The sequence below is a fragment of the Tachyglossus aculeatus genome, chromosome X1 (assembly GCF_015852505.1).
Source record: "Tachyglossus aculeatus isolate mTacAcu1 chromosome X1, mTacAcu1.pri, whole genome shotgun sequence".
NCBI classification, from domain to species: Eukaryota; Metazoa; Chordata; class Mammalia; order Monotremata; family Tachyglossidae; genus Tachyglossus; species Tachyglossus aculeatus.
Window position 1 is genome coordinate 123,833,769 of NC_052101.1, and position 20,005 is coordinate 123,853,773.

Sequence of the window (20,005 nt, forward strand, 5' to 3'; positions counted from 1 at the left end):
TAGTACAGTGCTCTGCACACAGTAAGCGCTCAATAAATACAATTGATTGATTGATTGATTGATCACCCACTGTAGCAATTATGTATAATTGTTTTCCCTCCCACCTAGTCCCCACTTGGGAAGGGGGCCTGTGCCTGACATGATTCTAGACTGTGAGCCCACTGTTGGGTAGGGACTGTCTCTATATGTTGCCAACTTGTACTTCCCAAGCGCTTAGTACAGTGCTCTGCACACAGTAAGCGCTCAATAAATACGATTGATTGATTAACTCGTATACACCCCAGCACTTAGTGCTTGCCACATAGTGCTTAATGACAATAATAATAATAATTTAGGAGGCCTGTGATCAGGGTCTTAACTGTCCAGGGGTGAAAGTGGCCGAAGACGGGTAGGGGGTGCGTGCTGGGGGATCTGGGGAGCTGGGGTCCTTGCATTTGGCAGAGCCCAAGGTTCGGGAGCTCAGCCGCTCAGACCGTCCTCTTGCTGGAGTTGCCTGGCAACCATCCCCTACATAACATAGCTCCCCACAGAGCTCCCTGGGACTGCTTTGGTCTTTAATCAATCCCCTGCGGTTTTCCGGTCAGAGCCCATGGGCCGATCGTCAACATGGTGGCCCGTGACTGTCCCCCTTCCACGAGTCACTGGGGCCCCAAGCCACGCAGCTCTCCCGCTCCCTTCCCGAAAGCCGTCGACGCCGGGATCTGTCGTGGTCCCCGAGCCCCTCATCTTACCTCCTTCCCTTCCCCACAGCACCTGTATATATGTATATATGTTTGTACATATTTATTACTCTTTATTTATTTATTTAACTTGTACATATTGATTCTATTTATTTAATTTTGTTAGTATGTTTGGTTTTGTTCTCTGTCTCCCCCTTTTAGACTGGGAGCCCACTGTTGGGTAGGGACTGTCTCTATATGTTGCCAACTTGTACTTCCCAAGCGCTTAGTCCAGTGCTCTGCACACCGTAAGCGCTCAATAAATACGATTAATTGATTGATTGATTGAATCCCGCCGAGAGAACGAGCAGGTGGGCCGGGCCGGGCGGGCGAGAGGCGCATGCGCTTGCGTGGCCTGCTGGGAGTTGTAGTCCGAGAGAAGGTAGGCGGGCCGGCTGCGCGCGCAACCACGGCGGCCGGAAACGGGGCGCTGAGGAGGAGTAGGAGAGGCGCCTCAGGAGCCGCCGACGGGCTGCGCCGTCGTTGCCCGGAGGGAAGCGACCGGCGCGGAATCCGCCCGCTCCGCTTGTCATCGCCCTCCCTCCTTCCCTCCTTCTTCCCTCCTTCCTCCCTCCTTCCCTCCCTCGGCCGGCCCCGCTCCCCGGGGCTGCAGGATGAAGGGGCAGAGCCGGGGCGGCCGGAGCTGGGGCCACCGGTCGGAGGCTGAGGCGCCATGACCGGGGAGAAGAAGAAGAAGAAGCGGCTCAACCGCAGCGTCCTGCTGGCCAAGAAGATCATCACCAAGGATGGAGGCGCCGTGAGTCGCAGCCCCATCTCCCCGTCCCTGGTCCCCCGCTGCCCCGACTTCGGAGCCGACTTTCCAACTCCCCTCCCTCAAATCCCACCTTCGCCCTCTCTCCACCTACTCCCCCCTTCCCAATTCCAACACTCAATCAGTCAATCAATCAATCAATCGTATTTATTGAGCGCTTACTGTGTGCAGAGCACTGGACTAAGCGCTTGGGAAGTCCAAGTTGGCAACCTATAGAGACGGCCCCTACCCAACAGTGGGCTCCCAGTCTAAAAGGGGGAGACCGAGAACAAAACCAAACATACTAACAAAATAAAATAAATAGAATAGATATGTCCAAGTAAAATAAATAGAGTAATAAATATGTACAAACATATATACAGGTGCTGTGGGGAAGGGAAGGGGTAGGATGAGGGGGATGGAGAGGGGGAGAGGAAGGAAGGGGCTCAGTCTGGGAAGGCCTCCTGGAGGAGGTGAGCTCTCAGTAGGGCCTTGATCTTCCGCATCTTGATCTTCTTCTTGGCCACCACCTGTCCTGCCCCACCCCTCCCTTCCACAGCCCTCCTGTCCATCTTTGCAGCCTCCCCCACACCTTCCCTCCTTCGGTGTGTGAGGCCGAGGTAGCTGCCATTTCTAACGATCCCTACTTCGTAGATTTGGGCATCGGGGGGCGGGGGCAGTCACAGCGTGTGCCTATATTTGCCCCGAAGACATCAAGGACACTGGCATTTTAACGGTACCTTGGACCGCATGCTGGACCCACTCGGGGCATGGCTCAGCTTCTGGTCCCGGGGACCCAAGTGGTCTTACATAGATTCCTTCTAGGCCCGATTCCTAGGCTTACATCTGCATGAGTGGCAGGAGGAGGGATTGGCATCATGTAAACGTGTTCTGGGCAGGAAATATGACTGCTAATTCTGCTGTGTTGTTCTCTTCTAGGCACTTACTACAGCACTCTGCACATAGTAAGTGCTCAATAAATACCATTGATTGATTAGTGTCGACCAAAATTCCACATCCCTGGCCAGACCCTGGTATGGGGAGCAGCTCCAAGCTGGGATTTTTTTTTATTGCCTGATATAGTTAAATCACCTCTTCTGATCCAGGGTTGTGAATTTCCTGAACCTCCAGGAGAGTGGTTCTTGGAGGCCCTTCTCCCCCTTTTAGACTGTGAGCCCACTGTTGGGTAGGGACTGTCTCTATATGTTGCCAACTTGTACTTCCCAAGCGCTTAGTACAGTGCTCTGCACACAGTAAGTGCTCAATAAATATGATTGATTAAGTGATTGGGGGTTTCATTTGTTTAGGTCATTTGAATCCACCTCCTTCCCCCTCTGCTCTCAGAATGGGAAATAACATTGGCAGTAACTGCTGAAGGGGAGAGAAGAGTTGCTTACAGAAGCTGAGACCCTTGTTTCCATTGCTATGTGAAAGAAATGAATGTTTGTGGTTTGGTTTCTGAGACAAGTGGTGATGTGGAGGGCAGTGGGAGGGTCTGCTCTTTGGCCAGATGGTTGAGAGGCTGGGTGGTTACCAATGGGACTTCTAAACAACCCCACCTGGATCTTGAATTGGAGAGAGAGCAAGTGGGTGTGTTGCTGCTGGCGTGGGCTTATTCATTCAGTTGTATTTATTGAGCGCTTACTGTGTTCAGTGCACTGTACTAAGCGCTTGGCTTATTTCCAGCATCTATCGGTGTAACAAGAACATGTCACCAACTATATCATCTTGGGTCGCATATATGCTCCATCCAGACCATGGCCCCAAGGGATCCTGGGAGGAGCTTCGTGGTGTCAGGATAAGGTGTGAAAATCCCAATCCTGGTTAAAGTCGGTGTCTCCAGGAAACACGATGACGTTGATGTCCATCCTGAGATCTATCCGTTCGTGATTCAGGACAGTGCGCTCCACCAGAATATTCTCAAGGATCCAAGAAAAGAATTAGGAGGGCCAGGCTTGCCTGTAACGTACGTGGGTACACATAAACTGCAGTCTAGCCTCAGGCAAATTTTCAAGTTAAAATGTTCCAATTACAGCTTCTAAGTCCACTCTTTATTGATTTCACTATTTCTTCCTCATCTCCTCTCTCTTTCCATCCCAGAATTCCCATCTCCAGTAGACAGTTCTGATGGAGGGGATCACACACAGTCTGGGGAAGGATAGTAGAGGATGACTGAGATCTCTACCAGGCCACCCGTGGTCCCTGCACTACAGCCCAGAAAACACTGGTCCAGAAGCCCGAAAAAGCCTTTTTACGCATCCTAAGTCAGGCTTGTAAACAGCCACCTGCCTGCTTTACCAGGCAGATGAGTTGTTTTTTATTTTTTCTACCTTCATACTTCATATGTATTTTTCTGGGCTGGCACAAGGCTGCTAAATTCCAAGTGGGCACCAGGCTGCTCTGAAGGCAGAGTCCCTTCCGGGGGTGATTTAGGGCCTGTGTATCCAGTAGCAAATTTAAAGAAAGGTAGTTTCAGAACGTGTATTCAGATCAAGGCCAAAGAAACCTTCCTTGTTTGGAATGAAACCTCTCAGATCCTAAAGAGACCACGGAATTAGGTTCGGTGAAGGCCACTTTATTGGGAGGAGGGGAAATTTCAAAGAGCCCCACCCTTAGTGGCTGATGGTGCCACCATTCTTGTCCCTACCAGAGCAAACATAACGTCACTGTTTGATTAGGGAGCGATTTGAATCCCTGAGGTAAGCCTCAGTGGGAATTGAGCGTTCTACTAAACCAGCCAAATAAAATCCCATAAATAATGAGAAAACAGCAGGAGTCTCTGGGACCGTTCTGGCAAGGGAGAGTGTTAGAGTGTGTTTGGGCTGGTGTGGTTCAGAACCAGGGTGGCCCTGGTCTTTAGAGTTTTCTCAGTTCAAATCCTGCCCCTTGCATCGGCAGCTTCTGAAGGCCGGCCCGAGAGCGGGGAGGAGGCCATAGAGAAGCTGAAAGAAAAGGCTAATCTCAAGATGGTGGCTGGGAAAGTGGGAGAGTAGATTGGGCATCCTTCTCTTTTAATGAGGTCTGAGAGAAAAGGACCGACCACTTTGGTGGCTATTTATTTTTGTAATAATAACATCTGTTAAGCACGTACTAGGTGCCAAGCACTGTTCTAAGCGCTGGGGGAGATACAAGGTAATCAGGTTGTCCCACGCGGGGCTCACAGTCTTAACCCCCATTCTACTGGTGAGGTAACTGAGGCACAGAGAAGTTAAGTGACTTGCCCCCAAAGTCACACAGCAGATAAGTGGCGGAGCCGGGATTAGAACCCACGACCCCTGACTCTCAAGCCTGTGCTCTTTCCACTAAGCCACGCTGGTTCTCTATAGTAGTATCTGAGTGCTTACTATGTAGCTAGCACCGTTCTATACGCTGGGGGTGGATATAAGATAATCAGGTTGGACACAGTCTCTGTCCTACATGAGGCTCACAGTCTTATTCCCCGTTTTACAGACGAATAACTGAGGCACATAGAACTTAAGTGATTTGCCCAAAGTCACCCAGCAGACAAGTGGCGGGGCCAGGATTAAAGCCCAGGTCTGTGCTCCCGGGCCCATGCTCTTTCCACTAGGCCGTACTGCTTCTCAGATGAATGCAAATATGAATGCAAGTGAATGTGCAGAGAACCGAGCTTTCTTACCAGGTCTCCCCTTCCCTTTGTGCTACCAGTTGTCTGGTTTAGGGAGATGGCATATACAGTTGTGGGGAGATTTTTCCAAATGCACAATTGTACACCTACAGTAAGAGGTGCCCTTTTTTTTTTTTTTTTTGTCCAGATCTGAACTGGAATTGGTCGTGGTGAGCAAAACGAGTGTTCAGGTTAAGAATGGAGGGGATGGGCAAGAGGGAGGGGAAAATCCCAACCAACCTTTCAATCTGAGGTTCCCTCTGGGTCGGGAGCTGCACACTTGAGGTCCACAAGGCTGGCAAACTTTGCGCGTCCCTGCTGCTTTCCCAGGGTTGGAGAAAATACCGTTCGATTGACTTAAAACAATTGATTATGAGGATGTTCCCTTCGGCTCGGATCTCTGCCTCCTAGAAAGACTGGAACCCAGACTTCGTCTCTCGGTTACTCTGGCTTTGTAGGGTGTACTTACCTCTGCTGTTTCTAGAATCCCAGAGGTAGAAGGGGCCTTGAGAGGCTATCTGATCCAGCCCTCTGCCTCCAGGCAGGCAAATGCCTAGAACGTCCAAAACAAAACTTAACCTGCACCCTGAGGGTCTAATCAATCAATCAGCAGTATTGATTGAGCATCTGCTGTGGGCAGAGCACTGGACTAAGCGCTCGGGGAGAGTGCAATAGAGTTAGAAGATACACTCCCTGCCCTTAAGGAGCTTATCGTCTAGCAGTAAGTCGTATTTATTGAGCACTTACTGTGTGCAGAGTACGAGTACAGTAAGTAGAACAGTAAACAGACAGGACCTGTATAATGACCCAGCAGTCAGCTGAGCTCCAGACAGCTGGGTGGGTGGGCTGGCTTCTGGCAGATTTAGGCTGCACCTTGGGAGAAGTAGCAACCAGTGACTGTGCCCCAGGAAAATCTGGACCTGGAACAGGGAGGTGGCACCCAGGTGGAAGTTTACTCTTCATTTTCCAAGCCAGCAGAGCCTGTCCATGGGCTTGTGTTTGGGGACAAGTGTTCCCTTGATTTCCCGAGCTCCCAACTCTTCACCTGGGAGCAGAGGTACCAGGGATGTGTGACCGGTTCAGCTAGCTTCTTTTCTGCTCTTCTCTTTGATCCCAGTGGCTCCCACTCCCAAGTCTATTCTCGTGTTTTTCAGCGCCAAGGCATCGGAGAGCCCAGCGTGTACCATGCCGTGGTTGTGATCTTTCTGGAATTCTTTGCCTGGGGCTTGCTCACGACGCCTATGCTGACGGTGAGTAGCCCTGCCCTGCCCTGCCCCACACGGGGAGCAGTTGTCTAGGGCTGGGCCCCTCCTTGCTTGGGGATGGGCAAGTTCCTGGCCCCTAGTAGAAGGGAGAAGGGAGGTGGTTGGGAGGTCAGGGTAGGGAGGACCCACGAAGAATGACAGATGCTAAGAACGGTCCCAGGGGACGCCCACAGGATGTTCCTCGAATGTTTCCGCAGCTGGGGACAGTTAAGTAACACTGTCTCCCAAGTCTCCTCTTGGAGCTGGAACTGTCTCTTTTGACCCTGACAACGGAGACGGAGGGAGCCCCAGAAACAACAAGCTGATATGTTCATCCTGATTTCATGGGCCGAGAGAACAATGTTGGCATTTCTTTCCGTTGGCTGGGAACACACAGTTTGTTACATACTTCAGACTCACTTCACCACCACCACCACCCCCGACATGCCAGTCCCCTCAGGGGACAGAACACCACGTCTTACTCCTGCAAGGGATAGGACTGGCTGTAAGAACACCTTCCCCTTTGTGTAACTGCGGGAGGACTGTGAACCAGTGAAGGCCGCATTAACCATCGGTGGCACTGGGATCATCATGTACCCATTTAGGGTTCCTTGTCTTTGAGGCTGTTCAGAATTGCTGCCTCCTCTCTTCCCTTCTTCCCTTCTTTCCTTCCTCCTTTCCACCCCCCCCCCCCAACTCCCCCACTACTTCCCTACATCTCCCCACCCCGGCCAGGCCTTGCTTTGATCTCACCCCTGCCACCATTACCAGCCCCTTGGCATCACTGTGGACGCCATCCATCACCGCACTGAGCAGACCGAGCCCCGTTTAGGTCAGAGTGGTTCAGCTGTAGAGACATGTCCAGCAGGAAGGACAAAAGAAATCTTCCAGCCAGACCCAGGACCGAGGGATTGCTTTTATCAAAAGGCTTCAAAATCAGAACTCAAAAATCTCCCCTCTAATTGGCAGTAAAGTGACCAGAATTTCTGAGCTGGCAGCTCTCGGGAGAGAAACTCGGGTTTTCAAATTTGTTTTCTCAAAACCGGGGGTCAGTTAGCATTGCAGAGTGTAATGTACTGAAGCTCCCATCGTGCTCCCGTCCCGCTTCTAGGAAATTGCCTTTGACAAGTGAGTTTTTGTTATCCACAAAGGCACTTAGAAGCTTGTTTTCTGGGTAAGATGCAGACATGCTAGACTGGTCCAGGGGGCGGCTGAAAAAGGGATAGAGGGGAGGCGGGGGAAGGGCCACCTTAACTGGGTCAGGGGAAAAGAGAAAGACCCAGGACCACCTCAGAGACAGAGCAAACATCTCCGTCTCCTGTGGTTTCTGGCAATCCCAAGGTGACTTGGGGGGGGGGGGGGGGGGGGGGGGGGGGGGGGGCAGATGGGCTGCTGAGCAGTGGGGGAGGGGAAACCTGGACTATGTGCCATATAAATGAAAGGGGAGACACGAGGCTGGGTGGGGGGTGCAGAGAGGATCCCTTGGGTGGAGTCGTTCTGACAGTGGGGTGGTGTTGCCTGCAGGTGTTACACCAGACGTTCCCACAACACACATTCCTGATGAATGGCCTGATCCATGGAGTCAAGGTAAACCCAGCTTGGCTTCCTGCCTGCTCACCTCCCCTGTGTAGCATGCTCAGGGGGCGCCCCCCTCCCACCCCCACCGCGGGCTCTGGTTTCGGCCTGGAGGACAGGCCTGGCAGGGTCCTGTGAGGCTGCTTCCCACCTCGCTGCTGGGCAGTGGCCTTAGTCCAGATTTGAGGGAACAAACATGCACATCATTGAAACAACAATAGGTCCTTTTGTCGAGTGGAGTGCCCGGGCGGAAAGACCAAGAGCGAACACCAAGAGTGAGTGGCAGAGGTCTGGAGTGTTATTCACGCGTGCGTGTAGGTGTGTGTGTGTGTGTGTAGGTGTATGTAGTGTGAGGGGAAAGGGGGAGTACTGTCTGCCCCCCGCGCCCCCCCCCCCCCCCCCCCCCGCAGCTTCCCACAACAGAAATGGGGATCTCGGATTTGGGGGTTTTCCTACCCCAAAGGGTTGAACTGTCAACTAGAATTAGATTTTCAAGCAGCCTCTTCGAGGGGGGTGAATTCTTGAGGGAAGTGAAGAGAGCGTCCTAGCAACCAGAAGTATTAGGCTTGGGTGGGTGGGGGGGGATGGGGTGAGGTCCAGTACCAGTTGCTGGCCAGGAGGAGGGTTGGGACCGTAGCTGAAATAGAAGTAGAGCTTCAGCTGGGGGAAGACCAACCTACCCTCCCTGCGCTCCCTGCTCCAGTTTTTTGCCAGAAAAGGAGTTGGAAAGAATTCCTGTAAGAGAGATGAAAGTCTGTTTGTGTTGGTCTTGTCTCTTTTAGACTGTCAGTCCTTTGAGGGCAGGGGTTGGGACTCCTTTGGGTCCCTTACAGAGTCTATCACATGGTAGTGTACAAAATATTAAAATATGAACCGATGGAGGAGGAGGATATGTGGATGGTTGCCCTTGCCTCCTGGCCTAAATTGGGCATGAAGGAGTTGCAGGGGGTAGAGGAGCTGGGGTCCCCATTTGACCTCCTGCCCAAGAAGTAACCCTCATGAGCCCATGTGGTCTGGGCGCTGTAGCAGATGCAGGACTCCAGAGTTGGGTCAGAGGCTGCAGGCACTGGGGCACCTTCTGGTTGCCAGCCCGGGCTCAGAGGGATTGGGGCCTGGAAACTCCAGGAACGGTGTTAGAGAGGAGGAAGATGTGTGCCTGCCACTTGGCAGTGCTCTTCGGACTGGTTCTGTTCCCAGCTCAGACCATCCTGTTCCAGTTATGCGGCCCCTGCATGCTCGGCTCCATTATTGATTTATTTTGCTTTCCGGGTTGGAGGGGGGTGGCTGCAGACCGCCAGCATGACGGGACCCCTGTCTCTCTCCCCGCCGCCCCTAGGGTCTGCTGTCTTTTCTAAGCGCCCCTCTGATTGGTGCTCTCTCTGACGTCTGGGGCAGGAAGTCCTTCCTCCTCCTCACTGTGTTCTTCACCTGCGCGCCAATCCCACTCATGAAGATAAGCCCATGGTGAGCTTGGGCCTGCGGGGGGGGCGGGCAGAAGCATCTAAGAGGGCAGTGCGAGACAGGGCAGGGGTCAAGGAGAGGGAGCCTCACTGGATAGTGGGAAGAGAAGTTGAAGGGGAGGGAAACGATTGGGCTGTGCCCAGGGCAGCTCTAATTCAGGACCCCCCCTCTCTGCTTTCTCTCAGGTGGTACTTCGCCGTCATCTCCATGTCCGGTGTGTTTGCCGTCACCTTCTCCGTGATCTTTGCTTATGTAGCAGATATCACCCAGGAGCACGAGCGCAGCACAGCCTATGGCCTGGTGAGGGCCCAAGCTGGCGGTTCATTCATTTGTTCATTCAGTTGTATTTATTGAGCACTTATTGTGTGCAAAGCACTGAACTGAGCGCCTGGGAGGGTACAATATAACAACAAACAGACACATTCCTGCCCGCAGTGAGCTCACAGTTTAGAGGGGGAGACAGATATTAATATAAATTAAATAAATTACATACACATACATATGTATTGTGGGATGGGAGGGAAGATGAAGGAAGGAGCAAGTAAGAGCGGTGCAGAAGGGAGTAGGAGGAGAGGAGGGCTTAGTCAGGGAAGGCTTCTTGGAGGAAATGTGCCTTCAATAAGGTTTTGAAGTGGGGGAGAGGAATTGTCTGTCTGATTGGAGGAGGGAGGGCGTTCCAGACCAGAGATAGGATGTGGGCGAGAGCTCGGTGGCCAGATAGACAAGATCAAGGTACAGAAGTTCAGCGTTAGAGGAACGAAGTGTGTGGGCTGGGTTTTAGTAGGAGAGTAGTGAGGTAGGAGGGGGCAAGGTGATGAAGTGATTTAAAGCCAATGGGTGAGGAGTTTTTGTTTGATGCAGAGGTGGATGGCAACCACTGGAGGTTCTTGAGGAGTGGGGAAACATGAGCTGAACGTTTTTGAAGGAAAATGATTTGGGCAGCAGAATGGAGTCTGGAGTGGGGAGAGGAGGCAGGGAGGTCAGAAAGGAGGCTGATATAATAAGGCAGGATAGGATGAGTGCTTGCATTAATGTGGCAGCAGTTCGGACAGAGAGGAAGGGGCAGATTTGGGCGATGTTGTGAAGGTAGAACTGACCAGATTTAGTGATGGCTTGAATATGCGGGTGGAATGAGAGAAAGGAGTCAAGGATAATACCAAGGTTACGGATTCGTGAGACAGGAAGGATGGTGGTGCCATCAGCGGTGATGACCGTAGTGGTGACGATAGTTCCCTGGGGATGATGCTCAACCCAGCCGTCAGTCAGTCACTGCCGAAAGTCGTGTCCCAGGTCCCCTTCCCTGGTTCGCTGAGGCAGCTCCTACAGGCCCGCTATCATTCTCAAGATGCCACCCCTGGTGCTGTGCCCTGCCCTACCCTGGAGGGAGCACCTGGCGGGGCATATTCCAAGCCTCTCGCGCTGTTGATCACGGGGACCACGCCCATTTCTCCTCAGCAGCCTCTCTTGGTGCAGCATGGCCTAGTGGATAGAGCACGGACCTGGGTTCTAATCCCACTTTGCCACTTGTCTGCTGTGTGACCTTGGGCAAGTCATTTCACTTCTCTAGGCCTCAGTTACCTCATCTGCAAAATGGGGATTAAGACTGAGCCTTATGTGGGACAGGGACTGTGTCCAACCTGATTAGTCTGTGTCTATCCCAGCTCTTAGAACAGTGCTTGACACTTAGTAAGTGCTTAACAAATACCATCATCAGCGTCATGGTTTCAGCCGGGGAGGGTGCGGCCCAGACCAGCCGGACGTCGGGCGTATTCTCGACCTGGCTGGCCCGCGACTGACCACAGGACCTCAGGCTGTGTTCTTGCTCCAAGCTGGACCGCCAGCAATCCCTGGGCTCCGGCTCCGGCTCCCCGTGGACGCAAGCACACTCCTCAGTTGAGGCCCTCCACTCTCTCTCCTTGCTGCGCCCGCCCCCCGCCAAACAGGGGCAGAGGCATTTATTTCCCAGCCTGGGTGCTGCAGCCTGAGGATGAGTTCTGGGAGCCAGCGGGGGACCACCCTCTTCCCTGTGACACCGCCAAGGTTCCCACTCACCCCCTACTTCCTTGCCTTGCAGGTTTCTGCCACCTTTGCCGCCAGCCTCGTGACCAGCCCGGCCATTGGGGCCTATCTCTCGCGTGCTTACGGCGACACGTTGGTGGTGGTGCTGGCCTCGGGGGTGGCCCTGCTGGACATCGGCTTCATCCTGTTCGCCGTGCCCGAGTCACTGCCTGAGGAGATGCGGCCAGTGTCCTGGGGAGCCCCCATTTCCTGGGAACAGGCCGATCCTTTTGCCGTAAGCAACCCCCTCCCTCGATGGAGGGAGATTTTTCAGGGCTGTAAATGCCGGCTTGATTCGTCAGTCCATCATCCCCACTGTTCACCCCTTGTTCCCGTGGCCGAGGCAGGAGGCCAGCATCTCTGGGAGGCTGGAAATCCCTTGGCCGAGTAAAGAGGCCAGGTGGATGCCAAGGTCTGGCTGGTGAATTGGACACGTGGGCCAATCAAACTAGCCCCAGGATACCAGCCCCAGACCAAGTTCCCCGACCTCCCGGGAAGGTGCAGACCAACCAGAGGATGGACTCAGCTTCAGGCAGTGGATAGGAAGACTGAACCCTACTTGTGACTGCTGAATGAGAGAGACACTCCCACCCCCACCCAGCCCTAGTCCAAGCAGAGGAGACAGGGGGCCCCTAACCAGCCCTGCTTCCCAACTCGGGAGTGACCCAGCCCCAAAAGGGTTGCTTTCCTGACCAGAGTTGTCCAAGTGGGACAGCAAAAGAAGGATATCTGTCCTCAACTGCAGTGCTCACAAAGAGGAATCGATCCTTAACGGAACAGGAGTTTGGTCTGGTCTCCTGGGAAGAGCACTGGGTTCTAAGACAGAGGCCCCAGGCTGCAGCCCTCTTCCTCCCCTGCCTCACTGGGTGAATCGAAACCAATTGCTTAACTTGTCTGGGCTTCAGTTTTCCCTCCTGATAGATGAAGATAATGCTCAACCCCTCCCTTCCCCTCAGGCATGCTGGCAATGGGACAGATGCAGTTAGCCAGGGAGAGAGACACTAAAAATAATGAAAGCTCCTCGAGGGCAGAGACCTCATATCTGTAATTTATTTATATTAATGTCTGTCTCCCCCTCTAGGCTGTAAGCTTATTGTGGGCAGGGAATGTGTCAACCAACTCTGTTTTACTGTGCTCTTCTAAGCACTTTAGTAAAGTGCTGTGCAAACAGAAGTGCTCAAAAAATACATTTGATTGACTGATTTGACCATATCTAATAGTTCGACAGTACCCTACCAAGCACCCTTACTACAGTGGCCTTGCACACAGTAAGTACTCAATAATTGCTTTTGATTGATTGGGTAATACTTGTCAAATCGTGTTGAACTCATCGAAGAGAACAGGCTGTAGAATCAATCAATAGTATTTTTTGACTATCTACCAAGTGCTCAGGCGGTGTATTAAGCCCTCTGGGACAGTAGAGTACCTAGATATGAGACCTGTCCTCAAGAAGTTTTGACTTAATTTACAGGTAAGGAGGAGGAAGTGCCCCCAGAAGATATGTAAAGCTCTGCATACACAGGTGCAGTGGGGAGTAGTGAAAGCAGAAGTGCTAAGGTGCAGAAGGGCTGAGATGATGGAGTGGGTTGGTGGGGAGGCTGGTGAGAAAGATTGGGATTGTAGTAGGTGGGCTTTCATAAAACCTAGTCAGAGGATTATTCTCCCCCTCCACCCTCCCATTTTCCAGGAGATGAAATGTAGGTGGCAGGGCTTTTGTAAGAGGGAGGTATCTTCCTGGCAGACTGAAAATCTGACCCAATGGGGTCCTTGGCCCAGTGGGGGAAAAGTTAGAATTGAACGGCATCGGGGCTGTGATAGCCCATGATGCCAGGTGGGACAGGGAAGCCTGGCACAGAGCTATCCCATTCAGGCTTTGGGAGACAGAGATGGCGAGCAGCAGCTGCAAGGAGAGCAGCCGACCGGGCCCGCTTCCTGGTAGCTGTCCCAGAACTGGCGGGCCCATCTGTCCGGCGTAGGCACCCCACAGCTATGGGGATTCTGGGGCCAGTCCTTCAGAAAGGGATGGGGGACTCTTTTGCCTAGGGCTCCTTCTCAACATCTCCCCTCTCTCCTTCCTCCCTCTAGTCTCTCCGCAAAGTGGGCCAGGACTCCACAGTGCTTCTCATCTGCATCACTGTTTTTCTTTCCTACCTCCCTGAAGCCGGCCAGTACTCCAGCTTCTTCCTCTACCTACGCCAGGTGAGCCCGTGGGGCTGGAATTCTAAGCAGTAATCTGGCACTCGTTCATCTGCTTCCATCAGTCACCCGTGGGCAGGGAGATCTTTTGTCATAGTAGTCGCCGCATTTATTGTGCGCCCACTTGGTTTGGTGCACCATAGTAGGTGCTTGGGAAATGCAGAATAACAAAGTGACGCATTCCCTTCCCACACGGAGCGTATATTCTAATGAGAGACAAGTGTGAATATATTTACTGCCCGAGAGATCAAAAATAAATCAAAACCAACACGAGTGCTAAAGGGTTGGCCGATGGAATGATAGAGCTGAGTGTGCTGGGAAATTTCATCGGGGGAGGCTTATTGGAAGAGGTGGGGTCTTAGGAGGCCTTTGAATGTGGGGAGAGCTGGGGTATGACATGTTTTGGTCGGCGGGGGGTGGGAGGGGTGTCCCAAGGTGAGGGAACAGTGTGAGTGAGGGGTCGAAGATGGGAGAGTTACGAGCGAGGCACAGCTAGGAGTCTGGCTTGGGAGGAGGCAAGACGGTGAGTTGGGGAATAGCGGGAGAAGGGAGTTGATAAGTAAGGTGGAGCCAGATGGGGAGGACCTCAAAGCTGATTGTGAGGCCTACTTGATGCAAAGAGGCCCAGGGAACCAGTGGAGGGCTTTGAGGAGAGAGAGATGGGCCGAGTGACACTTCAGGAAGGAGTATCTCTAAGCTCTCAGCTGCCATGACCTACCTTCTCCACCCATCCCCTGGACCGACCTCCCGTGCTGCACAATCTGTAATGTGGTGTGCTTCTGGCTCTGTTGACCTGCTGCCCAGAGAGACCCTCCGTCTGCCCCCTCCCTTGCTCCTCCCTTGGCATAATCCATCTTTTTTGTGTTATTCCCATCCCTGCGCTCCTCCCCCAGCGTGGATTATCGAGAGCAGACGGGACCCGTGGGGGCCCAGTGGGGAAATGAGAGCTTACGTGTACTAGGTGTACTTCACCACCTTATTTTTCCCTCAAAGCCCTCTGTGTTGTCCACTCTGCCACCTTCACCACCGTATTATGCCACTCCTGACGGCTTTTCATAAAAGTTTCAGTGCACTCCTGGGGGGCAGCGGACAGGACCTTCAAAGACTCGGGCCCAGCCCTCCAAGAGGATCAGGTTGAAAGAGACCAGAGAGACACTGTTCTTTCTTCGGCGTTTTCCTTTGAAAACCAGGGAGGGGTAGTTCGGTGACTCAACGGGAGCAGAGGATCCCTGTTTTATCCCCACCGAGTCAGGGCAGGGTTTCCTAGAGGAGCTGATAAGCACGAATGGAGAGAAAAGATGTAGCATACAGGTAACTGCTCAAAAGGAGGTCTGGCTGGCCACTAGAGGAATCCCCTCGGTCTCTGCAGGTGATTGGCTTTTCGTCGGAGACAGTGGCGGCCTTCATCGGTGTGGTGGGGATCCTTTCCATCTTGGCTCAAGTGAGATGACCCCTTCTCCCTAGATCTGGCCCCTGCCCTTCTGTCCCTGGGTCTCCCCACCGCCTCCTTCCCTGGCCCTCTGAGCCAGGCCCTGCCTGGACATTTTCTGCGCCTCTGGCAGGAAATGGGCGCTCTCTCTCTCTCTGTCTCTCTCTCTCTGTCTCTCTCTCTCTCTCTGCCCTGTCCCCCACCAGCCCTGCAGGGGCACCCCTCTGCTTTCCCCCTCCATCTCTCAGTAAGGCAGACATAAGCACAGGACCATCAGAGCCCGCAGGGGCTGGGCCTGGGGGCATTGGGGTGGAGCGTTTTTAGCCGGAGATCCCCCTGGCTCCCCTCTGCCCCAGGGCCGCTTCCCGTTGGTCACGGGTCCCCGTCCCATTGCAGACAGTGGTGCTGGGGATCCTCATGCGCTCCATAGGAAACAAGAACACTATCCTCCTGGGCCTGGGCTTCCAGATCCTGCAGCTCGCCTGGTACGGCTTCGGCTCGCAGCCTTGGTAAGAGCTATCAGGCCCTGCAGACCCTCCCACAGCACTTACCTGCCTGATCCCAAGCGGGCTTCCCTGCCCAGGGCAGCTGGTAGGCCGGAGCAGAGGTGGAGCAGGAACCACCGAAAGGTGGAGCGAGCCGGCGCCTCTCCAGCTCCCCCTGGCAACTAGGAACCTGGGACAGGCAGTCAGGTAGCCACGACCACTGGCAAGGCAGGGAGCCAGATCTGCAACTCTGCCTTGTGCTGGTTTCCTTCCGCAACCCCCTCCGTTCCCACCTCCCCCCGCCCCCCCATCCCTACCCCTCTCACTCACCTCTCCTCCCCCAGCGGGGAGGCCCCTGCTATAGGTTCAGCATCAGGCAACTTGGGGGAACAATTGATCGTACGGTCCCAGCTGCATTTGCACACCCCCCTCCCCCTATCCCCACCCTCCGCCTGCCCGCGCCCTCTCCCTGCCCCCCCAGGCAGGGGCTCTGTGCCATCCCCCAGGTCTGTGTCTGTCTCCTGCCCGCAGGATGATGTGGGCTGCTGGAGCGGTGGCGGCCATGTCCAGCATCACCTTCCCCGCCATCAGTGCCATGGTGTCCCGGAACGCAGACCCTGACCAGCAAGGTAGCTCTCGAAGGGTGGGGACTGAGGAGGTGGTACGTTGGCATTGTGAATGCTGATCGCAACTTGGCAGCCCCGGGGTTGGGCCGGGGCACGGGTCCTGGCTTTTTAGCCCTCAGACTCTCTGCAAGGACCAGCTCGCGCCTTCAGGAGACCAGGTTTCTCTGAGGGAAACTTGCCTGCGTCTGCCATGCTGCCCATCACTCAGGCGGCTGGGAGCTGACTGCTAGAGGACGCCGCTGAGGAGGAAACTTTCCCCACCCCTTGGGGGCTTGGGGTGGGGTGCCTGAAGGCTAGGTGTGCTTGGAATTCAGGGACCACCCCAGGCTCCTTTTCCCGTGGTGCCTGGACCAGGACAGGGGGCCCTGGACTGGAAGGGAATGCCCGCCACCGATGTAGTTGGGGCATCCTAAAGCCATCCCAGGATGTGGGTGGTCCCCCCTCGAGTCCAGCCGTCTCAGAAAGGCAGGCCACTGGACGGCAGCTGGCCACCGTGTGCCGTCGCCCACTCCAGGCAGCAGGTACAGCTTCCAAGAGAGCCTTGCCTGAGCCCCCGGGCTGATGTTCCCACACAGGCGGACTTGCAGCCAGCGGTGTCTTGCATTCTTGGGTCCCTGGCCACGTCTAAGGGGGCTGCTTGTGTCTCTCCCCTCCCTGTCCCAGGTGTGGTTCAGGGGATGATCACAGGTATCCGGGGTCTGTGCAACGGGCTGGGGCCGGCCCTCTACGGCTTCGTCTTCTACCTGTTCCATGTGGAGCTGAACGAGTTGGTGGAGGTGGAAACCTTGGACAAGGCCACCAAGCCCAACATGGCCAACCCTTCAGATGAGGTATCTCCCCTGGCCCTGGCTGCATGCACGCACACACCCCCCCCCCCCCCCCACACACACACCCTGCTCCTTCCAACCACTCTTTTCCCACAAATGGATTCACGGGCCAAGTTTAACCCCCTCCTCTCTTTTCGCCTTCCAGCGGAGCATCATCCCCGGCCCCCCCTTCCTCTTTGGAGCATGCTCGGTCCTGCTGTCCCTCCTAGTGGCCTTGTTCATCCCAGAGCACAACAACCTCATGTTACGACCGGGCAGCCACAAGAAACACAGCAATGGCGCCCAGAGTCATACGCATAGCCCCCAGGCAGGTGGCTTGGAAGTGAAGGAGCCCCTCCTGGAGGATAGCAGTGTATGACGGGGAAGGGGTGGGGGAAACGATCCATCCCCACCCCACCACCCCACGGAGCTCCTTGATGCACACACAAGGGAAGGACTGTCCCGGTGGGGGTAGGATGGGCGGGAAGGGCGTCCGTGGACCATTCCGTTAATAGCATATGGGGGAGTGGGGGTGGTGGTGAAGACTCTCCCTCAGGGAGCCAAAAAGGACCACAAACTCCAGTCCTACTGGGACAAAATGGGGATTATTACTATGTGGTGCTGAAGAAGGAGGGAAAAGTTGGACTACACCATGGGAAGAAGAGTTAGTTTTCAATGCAAAACACACTCTGTGTAGACTGGACTTCGGGGTGCGTCCAGCCAGATATTCACCTTGCCAAGGAGCAAACACTGACTCTCTTCCTTTCTCTCTCCCCTACTCAGCTCTTAAAAAAAAGAAAAAGAAAAACCTCAGCGATGACTTGCTGCCCATTAGGACATCTGTCCCTACCCTCCTGGCCCACCTTAGCTTTTTGGGCTGAATCGTTTGAAGCCCAGGAGATGGGGAAGATGGAATGTGCCATGAAGGTGCTGGGACATACCACTAACCCCAGGGAGGAAGGTGGGGTGGCCGAGCCCCCTCCCCCACCCCCAACCCGAAGCTCAACCCGTGAAAGAGGGCAATACGCTACATTTCAGCAGCCTCGTGCCGGATGAAATTTTCATCCCTGTTGGGTTGGGGTGTGCCCCAGTATCCTTGAGTTTTCTTTCACCACCACCCCAACCCCTAGCTATTCTGGCGACTAGAGGGGGAAAAACCTCCACGTGACATCGTCTGTTGGGCTGACACGGCCCCAAGGGCATTGATACCATGGTTTGGTCAGGGTGCTGTCTGCCAGCGGGTAGGAAGGGGAGTTTGTAAGAAGGGGCAGCTAGAAGAGTTGGAAGGTTAATGCTGATGCCGTTGGTGAGGGGAGAGCGGGTGTTGATTCACCAGTGGGTCTTATGAGCCAGAACCCGTCCGCCACTTTCCTGACGGTGCTCCTCTCCCAGCTTCCCGATCCCTGTTTTTCAAGGAGCCAGCGCCGTTGGGTTTGTCTGAGCATCCGAAGCCTCAGACAGGCCCCCTGCACCCTCCACGCTTGGGAGTCTGCAGCCAGGGCTGAAGGTATCCTTGCTCTCAAGCAGGAGCACTGGGGAAAGGTGATGAAACTGAGGCCAGTCCTGGTGGATCATCTGGGAAAGAGATTCCAGATAGACACCGCAGGGGCAGATTAGTTAAGGGGTCAAAAAGCCCCTTTAGACCAACCTGATGAGGGTGGTGAAGGAGGCCTTGAGGGAACCCAGGACAGGCATGATAAGCGGCGTGATACCCACACAACTGGTGCTGTGTCCAATGGGGCTTTGGGCCGGGCACAGAAGTGTTCGTGAATCTTGGTCCTGCTCCTGCCAAGCTCCTGACTTTCCGTATCATGGATCTACTTCTGAGTAGATGGTGGGGTTGCGGGGAGCTGTTGCTTTCCCACAGCTTCTGGGGTCTGGCTCAAGGTGCTCCTGGATTCTCTGCCCACTCTTGGCTGGGTTGTCTGGATGCCTCTCTGACTGCATCTCAACATCCGCCTTTCCACCAGCTTCCTGGACCCCTTACACCAGGCTGCCTGACCATAAGGGCTCTCTCCAGAGACTGCCAGCTCAGCTCAGCTCCCCTGTCCAGCGAGGCCCTAGTAGGAGGATCATCAGCCCAGACTTGAGATTTGAAAAGCTCTAGATTCCATGCTCAGCTTCTCCAGCTTCCCAAAGTGCCCACCTTACCACTGGCGCTTGACTTGACCCGAGAACAAGTCCCCATGCCCTTTTCCCAGAGACACTTGGTTCTGGGTAACTTTCCACCCCCAAACAGTTTTCTTCAAGTTGGCAACTCTGGTCAGGGGGGGAAGGGAAAAGAGGAGCAACTTCCCGCCCTCCAGCACCTGGAGAGATTCAGTTTCCATTTGGAAAAAACAGCCAAGCTGCTCCTTCCTCCTTCCCCAAATTCAAACAGTGCTGCCCCGGCTTGCTAGCTCGTCTTGGGTTGCTGGGCCAGGAACATGGTCACCTTTAAGCGCCGTCTTGACCCCATGGGCATCGTGACTTTTTGCACTTTACATGGCTGGACAGGAAGCTACCCTCCCTCCCCCCCCCCCCCCCCCCCCCCCGCAGTCTCAAACTCTGAACTCAGAAACCCAGCGTTGGCCCCCCCTTAGAAGGAGTTCCAGCTTGGTTATAGGCATCGTTCATGGGGTGTCCATGTGTGGCCACACAACCGAACAGCAGGAAAGCACCAAAGTTGCCAGGGCAGGTCTCTCTCCTCTTGCCTTCTGTGTCTCTTCTCCCCTCCCAGAAAGAATAATCCCTCAGCATGTGGGTCTCCCTTTCCTAAAGGGAGTCAAAGTTGGTCTGTGTGAAGACCCTTGGGGTTGTGACAGGCAAGAGATTCTGGGATGTGGCCAGAAACCTGGATGAGATTTTCAACCAATTTTGCCAGTTTTAGGTTACAATTTGTAAAGGGGGGCAGCCACACTGTTGTTTTTAAAGGGCATTAAAAAAGTTTATTTTTCTCCATTTGGGTTGGTGCTGCCCAACTCCGTTCCATACCTCTGGGCAACTGGCAAGATGGTCCAGCTTCTTGTCTGGGGAGGGCCTGAGCCACTG

General features: G+C 54.3%; 1 protein-coding gene across 4 annotated transcripts; it reads left to right on the forward strand.

Annotated features, from left to right (window-relative positions):
- Window positions 1-1,183: 1,183 nt before the first annotated feature.
- On the forward strand, window positions 1,184-19,491 carry LOC119950152 (hippocampus abundant transcript 1 protein-like). Of its 4 annotated transcripts, XM_038772217.1 has the most exons (13): window positions 1,422-1,476; window positions 5,244-5,265; window positions 6,250-6,345; window positions 7,864-7,926; window positions 9,251-9,378; window positions 9,561-9,675; window positions 11,450-11,668; window positions 13,519-13,632; window positions 14,999-15,070; window positions 15,455-15,567; window positions 16,075-16,172; window positions 16,833-16,999; window positions 17,142-19,491. In XM_038772217.1, the coding sequence occupies exons 1-13, from the start codon at window positions 1,466-1,468 to the stop codon at window positions 17,352-17,354; spliced, it is 1,431 nt and encodes a 476-aa protein (XP_038628145.1). In that variant the 5' UTR covers window positions 1,422-1,465; the 3' UTR covers window positions 17,355-19,491. The 4 variants fall into 4 exon arrangements, with proteins under 4 accessions (XP_038628144.1, XP_038628146.1, XP_038628145.1 ...); XM_038772216.1 differs by lacking the exon at window positions 5,244-5,265 and having other exon boundaries at window positions 1,184-1,476; XM_038772218.1 differs by lacking the exons at window positions 5,244-5,265; window positions 14,999-15,070 and having other exon boundaries at window positions 1,184-1,476.
- Window positions 19,492-20,005: the final 514 nt, after the last annotated feature.

Coding starts and splice junctions, on each gene's coding strand:
- LOC119950152 (XM_038772216.1), top strand. CDS start 1,393: ATGACCGGGGAGAAGAAGAAGAAGAAGCGGCTCAACCGCAGCGTCCTG. Junction 9,676..11,449: donor GCAGCACAGCCTATGGCCTG/GTGAGGGCCCAA, acceptor CTTGCCTTGCAG/GTTTCTGCCACCTTTGCCGC. Junction 15,071..15,454: donor TCCTTTCCATCTTGGCTCAA/GTGAGATGACCC, acceptor GTCCCATTGCAG/ACAGTGGTGCTGGGGATCCT.